This window comes from Pholis gunnellus (genome assembly GCF_910591455.1).
Source record: "Pholis gunnellus genome assembly, chromosome: 18".
Classification (NCBI taxonomy): Eukaryota; Metazoa; Chordata; class Actinopteri; order Perciformes; family Pholidae; genus Pholis; species Pholis gunnellus.
The window spans coordinates 4728240-4740198 of record NC_136545.1 but is presented as its reverse complement, the minus strand read 5'-3'; the positions used below and the strand labels follow the sequence as shown (position 1 = coordinate 4740198).

At 42.3% G+C, this 11959-nt stretch overlaps 1 protein-coding gene across 1 annotated transcript in view; it reads left to right on the top strand.

Moving 5' to 3' along the window:
• Positions 1-1456: 1456 nt before the first annotated feature.
• Positions 1457-11959, top strand: part of LOC306710623 (leucine-rich repeat transmembrane neuronal protein 4) — a gene marked incomplete at both ends in the record, with an annotated part of 90649 nt that continues 80146 nt past the window's right edge. Inside the window, 2 exons of the mRNA XM_079179265.1 lie at positions 1457-1469; positions 2835-4396. Coding sequence (XP_079035391.1) covers positions 1457-1469; positions 2835-4396 — 1575 coding nt within the window. The remainder of the gene's footprint in view (positions 1470-2834; positions 4397-11959) is intronic.

Sequence of the window (11959 nt, the reverse complement as noted above, 5' to 3'; positions counted from 1 at the left end):
GCCCTGCTGCACACACACACACACACACACACACACACACACAATTAAGAAATTTACATCATAGAAAAGTAGCAATTCTCCACAGACACATTTTGGCATTCAGTTAGTTGTTTTCTGCAGCACAGATGAGTTGTGTAATTCCATAGGGTTTATAGTGATTTCTCTCCGAACCAGTGGAAAGCAGAATCGATGATTCATGCTGAACCTGTGCTGCTTCGGTTTTGGTTATACATGAAATGGCTGGAATTTTGAATTGAATACGCCTCCGGGATTGTATGCACAACCACCAGCTCTTGAATGTTAATTTGCTCTGTACACGCTGCCTTTCACGACTTATCTGCCTCTGCCATTGGTGCAATGATGGCTTATGGGTTGACTGAATGCAAACACAGATAAAGATATGACTGAGCAAAATTATAAGTTGCTTCGCCTCAACACTGGTTGTCAGTTTGTATTCAGTGTAAACATGCAGGGGCAAATTACATCAATTGAAACAGCTAACAGCATGTCATTTGAGGTAATGCATCCACACAATGTTCTGTATCTGATTGTGAAATGTTTTTGTAATTGAAACAAGACTTTGACTATACTATTCGGTCATTAAGTGGGAAAATTCAATTTTCAAAAGAACCAATATTACTTAGTATATAACAACTCCTACTGCTTTAAAATAAATCAATAAAAAGTACAGTCAATTCTAATTTACAACTCAGTCTATAAAGTTTTAAGTCGCAGTAAAATCACAGTAATGATCATGGTTCATGATTAGACACAGGTCATGAACCCTCGGGGTCCAAACAAGTCATGCTGTAGGCCTTCTCTTGATAATATTATTTCCACTGTCATGTGGAACAAATTGGTGTCAGACAAGCTGCTTGCTGGCTTGTCAGACTACCCGCTAGTCATCTGACCATAAGATTCACCAAGAACACTGGCCATATCAGAGATGACATTCTTATTTGTATGCTGTAAGTAAAACTTACTGGGCTGTCATTTATTCCATAAATCCATAGCGTCTGTCCTGAAAATATTAAAATGTATGTGAAGAATCTTATTTGCTTTTACCTCCCCATCCATAGATTACATAGTTCAAATGGTTTGGAAGCCTTCGGGGTAGGTGAGTCACGTCATTCACAGTCACAAGATGTTTTCCAGAAGTTTTTTAGACTTGAATTTCACAGCAAAAACTAGGCTTGTGAGATGTACTTCGGTTATAAGAGATGACAAATCACTTTACATCTACTGAAGCTGAAGAGGCGTCTATCTTTACTGGGCAAGACTTCCTTTGTCCCAACCTACATAGAAGTTGCGCTGTGGAGTTTTGTAAAAAATATCTATAGCTGCAGACACTGGTGGTTTGAAGGCACCAGGTTTGATGACTTACTGTAAAGGACATTCTCCTCAATTGTAGAATGTGATGTGACTGGACCTAAGTGTCAATAGTTGTGTTGTAAGGATGGTGAACAAAGGTCTGTGTAGGGGGAGGTGTTAACAATGTATTTTACAACCTTGGAGACTGCACATTTCACAGGTTGATTTACAACATTGCTGTGACAGTTGAGTGGAAGTAGGGGGTTTCCAAGAAAAGGAAAAATGGAAACTGGAAATACTAAACGGACAACCAGTTTTGAAGATAAACAATTCTGAAAAGAGACCCTGACAAGTGAACCTCATTGTTAAATGCTGGCAACTCCACATCAATCAGTATATGGAAGAGTCTTCCTTCCTCTAGTGTAAGGGGCAGAACTGGCAGGCATGATGAGTCACAAGTGGATTTAAAAAAAGAGGGGTTATGTACCCCAAAATAAAGCCAACAATTGTCAAAATACGTAAATTAGGTCTGAGCTCATAAAAAGGGGTCAACTAAACACAACTACACTCAATAACAATACAACAATAACTTAATAGACTAAACTGACCTAATAATGACAAAAAGTCACCAAACAAACTGAACTCATAGGGTGGTGGAGGATGAATTGGACCAAACAAAGGGGTAACACAAAGACTAACTAAACTACAAATAAAACTACAGGACAAAAAGTTACTATCAATAAATAGAAATATTTCAGCAAATAACCTAAACAAAACTAATATATAATCAGTTGAACTAAAAACTAGAACTCCCAATCCCCCTCACAATGTGACGCTTGGCAGCGTCCAGCCGCACTGCTATAAGCATTGGTAACTCAAAGAAATAGAAATCAGGGGGGCATGAGGCCAACTTATCAAAAGACAAATTAAAGTGCCTGTAAATATATAATGAACTATAAAGTGCTTCCATCACATCTGGCATATAAAAGCTTTTATCTTTATTTTTCTTGACTTCCACAGCTCAGTGTTGTGTTTTTTGGTGAATTTCCCTTGCTTTTTTTACGCTTTTGGCAAACGGGTTAGTGTCCTGAACACAGTCATCATTACACTGAATATGAGCTAAAAACACAAAAGAGTTAACTTTTTCCAGCAATATTTTTACACGATAATAAAAAACTCATCCAAATGTTAAAGCACACTATATTTGATGCTGTTTCTGGCTACCTCTTCAGTAGTGGTAAGCAAAACCACAGAGTTTGCTGTGCCTCAAGGATGTGGCTCTGGATGTGTTGAAATATATTCTTATTTTCTTTTCGAGAAAACAACCAATGGTTGGTGAACACCATCATTTACAATACTGAACACAAGGAACAAATAAGCTACTCAGTAGCATGCATTTGTTTACCTAAAAAGAATTATAAATTCTGGTTTAAGGTTTCTGTAATAAACTCATCCGCTTAACTTTTTTTTTCTCCTTTGCCATTTTCCTCTCCCTCTCCCCCTTCCCTTTCCCCTTCCTGTAGGCTCAGCTTTGCGGCGTCGCTGGTTAGTGGTCCAACTCCTGATGCAGGTGTGGCTGGCAGCAAATCCATCTTTGAGTGAGCGCGCATGCCCCAAGAGTTGTCGCTGTGATGGAAAAATTGTCTATTGTGAGTCAAGCGCCTTTCGCGATGTCCCCAAGAACCTCTCAGGAGGCTGTGAAGGCCTGTCTTTGCGGTACAACAGCCTTGCCAGTCTTCGCGCAGGCCAGTTTGTAGGCCTCAACCACCTCATCTGGCTCTACTTGGACCACAATTACATTGCCTCTGTGGATGGAATGGCCTTTCAGGGGGTCCGCAGGCTCAAAGAGCTGATCCTGAGTTCCAACAAAATCACGTCGCTCCACAATACCACATTCCACCCTGTCCCCAATTTGCGTAACCTGGACCTGTCATACAACAAGCTGCAAGCCTTGCAGCCTGGGCAGTTCCAAGGCCTACGGAAGCTTCTCAGCCTTCACATACGCTCAAATTCTCTTAAGATTGTCCCAGTGCGTCTGTTCCAAGATTGCAGAAATCTTGAGTTCCTGGATCTGGGTTACAACCGCTTGCGCAGTATCACTCGGAATGCCTTTTCAGGCCTAGTCAAGCTCACTGAGCTGCATTTGGAGCATAACCAGTTCTCAAAGATCAATTTCTCCCACTTCCCTCGCCTCTATAATCTGCGGGCACTTTACTTGCAGTGGAATCGAATTCGCTCAATGAACCAGGGCCTCACCTGGACCTGGGCCTCCATCCAGAAACTGGATCTGTCTGGAAATGATCTGATGGAAGTGGATGCTGTTGTTTACCAATGTCTACCTAACCTGCAGACCCTCAACCTGGACTCCAACAAGCTGACCAATGTCTCGCAGGAGGTGGTTGATGCCTGGATCTCTTTAACTACGATAAGCTTAGCTGGGAATGTATGGGACTGTGGCCCTGCCATGTGTCCTCTGGTGGCCTGGCTGAGAAACTTCAGAGGGGCAAAGGAGACCACCATGATCTGCGCCTCCCCCAAGAAAGCCCAGGGGGAGAAAGTGATGGATGCTGTCGAAGCTTTTGGTGTTTGTCAATCAAATCCAGCGACAACGCTCACTGTGAGTATCCCTCCAACCCCATCCAGAGTCCCTATACAGACTGAACGCCGACCAGCCATTCTGGCCTCACCTACTGGTTCTGGAAAGAGAGGAGAGGGATCTATCAGGGGTCCCACATTGTCAGCTGTTACCCCACCTGTGGCCCTTCCCCCAGAGCAAGACATGGAGCCTGTGTCCTTTCACAAGATTGTGGCTGGAAGCGTTGCCCTTTTTCTATCTGTTGCGATGATCCTGTTGGTAATCTACGTGTCTTGGAAGCGCTATCCTAGCAGTGTCAAGCAGCTGCAGGAGCATTCGGCAGCAGCCCGCAAACGCCGCAAGAAAGCTAGAGAGACGGAGCGCACCCTGAGCTCTCCACTTCAGGAGTACTATGTGGACTACAAGCCCACCAACTCTGAGGCCATGGATGTGCTTGTGAATGGGACCGGACCCTGCACCTATACCATCTCAGGCTCCCGAGAATGCGAGGTATGACCCACACCACCGCCACTCCTCCTAAACAAAACTCTGTCCACAGCGCTGCGACCAGAGGTAATTATTTACACTGCTTTGATAGATGATTAAATCTGCTACTTGATTACTTAGCCTTACACAGCAGGTTAGGTAAACACTCTGTACACATGGATTATTACAGAAGTGGTTTAGCATCACTTTGTGTACATCAAGATATCTGCTGTTTTCAGATGCTTATTTGCATATTCGCTTAAACCTTAATCTCTGCTGAGTTTGTTTTGCTGCAAAAAAAGTGTACAGACATACAGATAAATGAGACTGATTGCATTTCCTATTATGCATAATCTTGAGCCTCAGCAATTCCGTTTGTGATGAGACATTTGTGCTTGTTTAGGTACTTGTTGGCTTGTTTTTTTGGTTGATTATCACAGGCTTTGAGCTTTGTGTGTTTACTCTAGTGCTATTCAACCTTTGATGAGCAGTATTGTGTAGGGACAATAGCTGAATGGTGGTTAGATTCACTTCTGGACACTGGATGTGAATGCTAAAAGAAGCTCTTGTCACTGAATAGAGCTTCCCCCTGAGCTTATGACTGTACACTTTTCTTGACAGAGCTATGGCTCAAGACAGTTGGAAAAGATGTAAAAGATGCCCATAGTCCCCCAATAGCACATCCTTCTCTGATAGGTTTCCTTCATTTTCACACAGACTTGCTGAAGTTACTCACTGCCTAATCGATTAGTCGCACAAACTGAAATGCATACTTTCACTGGCCATCCACAATGTAACTAAGACAGGGATAGGTGTGTGTCTGTGACATACAGACAGACACACACACACACACACACACACACACACACACACACACACACACACACACACACAGAAAGAAGGAGTGTTTGATACTCCCGAAAGGAGTGGGACTCCTTTGAAATGTTTTGTTCACTGGCAAGTGAATTTCTTCAAAACAGTTTTTACAGACTACAGCAATGTGGGAATACTACTTTTCTCCCTTTGCTTTCAGCTGCTACACTCTTGTGTACCTGACATACTGTACCATCCTTGGTTAAACATTTTATTCTACTGCTGAGTTTATCCAGGTTTTTCCACGCTATATCTAATCAAAGCTGCTGGAGGAATGTATTCATCATCAATGATTAACCGGCATATTTGTAGCAGGGAGCTAAGAAAGCTTACCTGGATGATTAGGTAGCCCACATTCAGAAGCTGTAACCCAAGCGACATAAGACATATTTTGGTTAAGCTCTCCATATATTTACACATTACCAGCCCACTCATACTAAGTCTAGTTCCAAGATTCCCTCGGCATTTCCATCACATGAATTTCTGGCAGGCTCTCTCCGGAGGAATGACTATAAATCCAGAGGTTTAAACATCATGGTGGAGGAGGAGGACTCTATACCTCAAATTATTTTCTATTTCTGTTACTGCCCATCTGGCTTTCCTGGAGACAGGTCGCCTGGTAATATGTTATACTTGCAGGACTGTGAAGAGGGACCACCAATCACAACTGCCATCTCGTTGTTGTTTGCCCTGCCCTCTCCTATATATGCTTTCGGTGCCTCCTTGCAGCCTACAGTGCTGTTTTATGTTTGAATGTCAGACTCCATTGAAAGTGATGTTGGATGGATGGAAGGGGAAAAAAAAAAAGAGGATGCTGCAGTTCATTTTAACGGCTGTGATTCATGCTCTACAAACATCCATTTGAATTATATGCTTTTCACTTTATTGCATTTTGATTACCTATAGGAAAAAGGCACGAGTTGCAATAAAGATGAATATTCTCAATTACTGAAAAAGGGAAAAAAGTGATATGGATACGGATTACATTTTGACATCCTTTGTCAGACGAAGATAGTTGTCATTAAAACATTTGAAAATAGTAATCAATATGGACCCCTGGATTCTCACTGTGTTTACGCCATATTTAAATGTGTCTCAGGGAACTAAATAACAGACAACAAGCATATGTTTCCATTGTTTGGTAGAGAACTGCTAATGCCGACAGTTACATGATAATATACAAACAATTGAAAGGTAGGTGAAGGCGAACAAAAAAGTGCATTGATTGCCTTCCTCTGTCCCGTCACAAGGGATGAAATGGCTAACTTTAATTCCCAACACTCATTGTCATTCACGATGCCCCATGCCAGTTGGATCGGAATATTTTCACACTCATATTGCTCATATTGAAAGTATCTATAAAAAGGTGCCCCCCCAACCTCACCTCGCTTTCTCTCTAAGGGACCCAACACAAACTACCTCGCAGCCTCTCCGTCAGCGTAAGCAGGCCTGCAATTTACCATTGAAATCATTGCGTCTATCATTAGCCTTTTGTCTTGACTTGATTGAACTTGGCAATTTAGCTGGCTCCTTTATCTTTTATCTGTGAGCAAAATAAAGCAGAAATTAACCCATACTAAGAGGGGCAAGGGCCAAATCAACATTACAGAGCCAGCAGAGTGTAACAACTCACCCGGAAAATAAGGTACGGGAAATATCTGTGACTCATAGACAAGCGTATAGGAGAATCGTCAACAAAGAAATAAGATCCAGAAGAAAAGTCATTTCGGGCAAATCAGGAGAAGATCGAGTAATTCAATGAAAAGGTGGATAAAGGAGAGAGTAAGTGAAGTGAGCCATTATCTCTACAAAAAAGTACACACAAATATATTGCCAACATGGTAAGGTGGTTTCCAGTTGAAATTCCTCTGCAAGGCATACATGAGGAGTAGAATAGCAGTATGGGCTCCAAGTTGTCCACCTTGTGTGTGTCCCTCCCTCCCCTGCTTTCTGCAATCTGCTAATTAATTCAATACACCTGTAGGGGATTGCTACTGTCAGCACTGTGGCATGTTAGCCTCCGGTCTCTTACAGCTACAGCCTCTATGTAGGCATATTGCGTGTAAAGCGTTTAAACTCTTTGTGTGAACACGTGGAGGGGAAGCGAGTGAAGGCCCGCCCCCCCCCCCCGCTCTCCTCCATTTTGTTTCTTGAGATATATTCTTGAGAATGCATTCTTTCCAGCCTTATCTGTCCCTCTGTCTCGTCCCTAAAACATTGCGGAGGGCGGACGGGAACTATCAGTCAGCGGTCCCAAGTTCATCTCAGAATGTGCTCCGATCTTGTTCCTACGTTCCGCTGCTCTCGCGTGGACATAAATCACTCGGCGTGAAGGGACAGCAGCACCTGCGCTTGCTCTCTCCACCACCTCACATCCCCGGCTGCATCTCCTTCAGGCTCCAGGCCGTGGCGGCTCGGGGCCTGTTCATCTCCTCTGAGCTAGAGTTGTTTATTCCCTCCCGTGTGTCACTCATACCTTTTCTATCATTTGGATTCCTTGCCGTCACCATAACTCACAGTGGACCTCTTCACATGATTGTCCTTTATCAGCCCCTGGGTCCAACGCTGACATGGATGCGTGGTCGGTAGCCTTTCTAGTGAATTGCCAATCCTCATTTTTCCGATGTCACTTCAACCTTCCCACAGCGAGGCTTATTTGTATCACTTCATCCCCATCTTCTTTTGATCTTTTTCCTTTCTAGCGGTGCTCTCGATGCGACCAGTGCATCTGACCTGATCTTGAATCTGTGTTTCATGTCTCAACATCACTTTTCCGTTTCTTGCATTATTTTTTTCTGTATTCCATCTGGAACCTGGCCACACTACGAGTTAAGACTTGCCGGCCTTTTTTTTTTTTAAAACAATTCCTTTCTTCTTCCTCTCATTTCCTTTCACTTTGCTCAATCTGTCTAGCAGCTCGTATCGTCATCCGTTGACCTCCGCTCATTTGTTGTATCCTGCCCCCTTTGGTGGTCTGAACCCCAGTGAGTAAGTGATAGAGAAGTGGCCGAAATCTTCTTTTTTATAAATGCTTTGGTGATATGCCAAGCCTGTTCTGCCATCTACCCAGCAGTTCTAGCCCTAATTGACTCAGTACTTCAATCTTACCCAACTTGTCCTAAAAAGTCCCGAAACTCATTTCTGCAGGCAGGACATGCTATTTTATCCTCTTTTGACTCTACCTCCTCAGCCCTTCCTGTGTTACTGCTGCTGACCTTTTCCAAACTACAATCTCATCCACTTGCTGTAAAGTCACACTGCATTTAGCTGTTTTTTAATGAATTAATGTTGTGCCTATTTTTGAGAAACTCTTACGTCTGATGCGAAAACCTAGACAAATGATATCGCACCTAGTTCTCCTGAATGTGCTGCCCTTTAAACAACTTACTCAATCGGTCTTACAATGCTGAGGTTGTTCTCATTGCAGTCACAATTGTAACTTGCTATGGCAAAGAGGGAAATTACTCAAACTCTTTGAATCTACCAGCTAACTGTGCTGCAGTATTCATGGTACACATGCTGAACTTTGACCTTGCATTTGCTTTAATTGGCTCTTAAAGCCTTAACAAAGTCGGGGGCTTATTTCATCAAACCGTTGTTTTGGACATGAATACATTCACACAAAACATGAATATTCCGTGGTGAAAAAAATGTTTACGTTACGAGAAAGCATGTTGTGGGGTTTGTTGGATGCCTTGCATAGCAGACTTAGCTACTGAAATGTGACTCTTCTGTGTCAGTCAAAGGCCATGGTGCAACACTCTGAAATGAAAAAGTGCACACATTGTTGTGCTAAAATGTAAAAAAAGTTAACCATGCTGTTACTAATTTGACCTGTGTCACCGCACAGTGGGAGCTGTTTCTTAAGGTATGAGGCATTCTCTTCTCTCCCTGCCGCTCTCCCTTCTTTGCACGATGCAAGGTCATGGTGTCAGATTGTTAATTGCGCCGAAAAAAATCAACACAAACACTGGGAGGCGAGCCAAGGGCAAGCGAGCTATCTGTAATTCAGTGGGGAGGCTGAACTTCTCGATGCTAGTGTCTTCAGTCGACAATTAGCCGTGTGGGAGACTTCAAACATGCACTGTGCTTGGGAGAACATCTCTCTCATCCTGCTAATCCTGTCTGTTTCACACTCTGGTTCCATGCCGCTGCCTTTCTGCACCGGCGTTTGATCCATGCTTAATGAGGGTGTTAGATCACCAATATAGCAATTACATTACCTTGGAAAAGAAGGAAGACTCTTTTCTTTTCGCCCCAGTTTCCACCGTGCAACCCTTGAGCATCGTTAATGCTGAGCTTCCTGACTCGCCGCCTCTGTTAGGGTCGCTGCTCGTCTGCCATGTTCATCTCCAATCCTTTTACAATTTTCATGTGATGCGCTTGCTTTCTACCTTCCCGCTCAGCAATTATTATTATTTTTTCCCCTCTGGCGGTGTGTTCACTCTCAAAGCCTTTTTTGTTTTACACAGGTGTCTTGCCATTTTTACTGCCACTTACTTGTTTCACTACCTACTGATACAAGTACTGTTGCTCTACACCGCTTGTTCTATTCAGCCCCCCCACCGTTTGATCAGAATACTAGAATTGCATATTGTAACTGCACGTGAATGAATGAAAAAATAATAATAATAACTCATCCAGCTTTTATTAATTGGGTATCATAAAAAAAAGCCGAGATTATGAACACAGACAAAATGCTGAAAGGGTAATATCACATTAGAGCCACTACTCGGTTGCTTGCCCGTGAGTGATCGGTGTTTGCTGCCTTTTTAATTTTTGACAATGCATTTAGTTACAGTGAATCCTTCACCTTTTTTCCAGCATGAATCTACATTTATGTCTTTTCTATATTAAAACAAAAAGGAATAAATCAGATTTGGATTCAAAAGAGACTTATTTGTTGTAGGAAGATACGAGTGATTAAAGCTGCAGTTGGTAACTTAGAATATAATATAGAATTATTTCTATTATATAGAAAAGAAAAAAATCAGGTTCCTCCGCCTCGTCTTCATTTTAGTGCTCCTAAATGGATTTGCAAGTATCCACCAAAAAGATTTTCCAAGATTTCCACCGGCCGTAGAAAACTTTCTAATTGGCTAAACACTCCACTAAGGAGAGAAATAGGCAAATCAATAACAGAGTGTCGATTCATGTTCGATCAATTAGTTTGACAGTTTGATCAGAATTCACGTGCAGAAAACGCCATTAGAAGCACTAAAAGGAGGCAGAGGAACCAGATTCTTCGCAGATTAGACGTCTTGTGTACTACTGTCCGGATAGTGACAGTTTGAGCAAATGTTCTAAAAAGTTTTTTTTCCAAGGATGCGTCCAACTGCAGCTTCAAGTCTTATTTTTGATGGTAAAGATGAAGATTTTAGCATATGTCCATTTCACGAAGCAATTTGACTCTTTTAATAGTTGATTGTAGGTGTGTTGTTTGTAATGATAATTGATCGGAAGCTGTGTGGAATGAAGGGAAACAAGGTTAGACATTAGTGTGGATCCAGAGCAATGGAGCACTCATTTTTCCTCATTAGTGGACAGCCTTACCATCACCTTGCGCATTAGTCTCAAAACTAAAATACGTATCAGCTAAGCATGAGGGAGGATGAGTCACTCATGGACCTGCATCTGAGTTCAGGCCTAAAGTGACATAAAATGAAGACGTGAAAGGCGAACTAGCCATGCCTATGAAATGCTTTTTAAAAAATCTCTTTCTTTTTTTGTTTTGTTTTCAGAGTACTTCTGCTAAAGTTGTAAGAGACTTGTTCACTCTTACCAGAAGAAATGATGTTCCATTTAATGATTTGACAAAGAGTCAAGTGTAATTAGCCTGTCAGCCTTGCATAACGCCGCTGTCAGATGTAAATAGTAAAGCTCTCCGAAGTCAAGAAACGTACGTAGAATTACAACACTGCATCTTTCAAGGAAATAAACTCTCAATTCATTGCTTCTTGGAAGAGTCGTTATCCAGTTCTATAGTGCGTCCTAATTAACCAACTACTGTAATTAGAGAAACAGTCTGAAAAGAGAGGGTAGAGGCCTTGTTCTCTGTGGGTGAACTGAATATAAAAAGACCACAGATCTGTGTCTCAATAGGATTTCTGTTATCCAGCCTGCTTTTTTTTTGTAACCGTTCCTATAACTAAAGAACAAAGTACATGATCTTTCCACTGACATTTATGTCTCTTGCGATAGCGCTTTCATGTCTCTCTATGAAACCATTCACATAGAGGAAAGAGGAAAAAAATTAAAGGGCATTTTGTGTGGAAACATTCTCTCACTTCCTAACCCAGAAATCATCTCGGGACCCCTCGGTAGGGGTCACCGATGCAATGTGTTCTCGGCACACCCTCTCAGCTGTTTCCACTTAACTGATTACACGTCTTCACAGCAACGTGTGGGCATGGACGCGCTGCGCGTGATTGGCATCCCTCTAAATCTCCTGTTACCGACGGAGCTCTTGTACCGGTTAGGATGTGAAAACGTACAGCTCGATTGGTCCTATTCATGGACGTACCAGTAGACATTAGGTCACCAGCCTTACATACAATAAACCTGCTCTGAGACTGGCTAAAGTAGTATGATACAGTAATATACAAAAAAAAAAAAAAAAATGTATCTGTAACATTTTGTTTCCCTAAAAAATGTCTTGTTCAGCGTCTGGTTGTACTTAGCTCCGCCCTCTCGTGTCACTTCTGGTTGCAATAA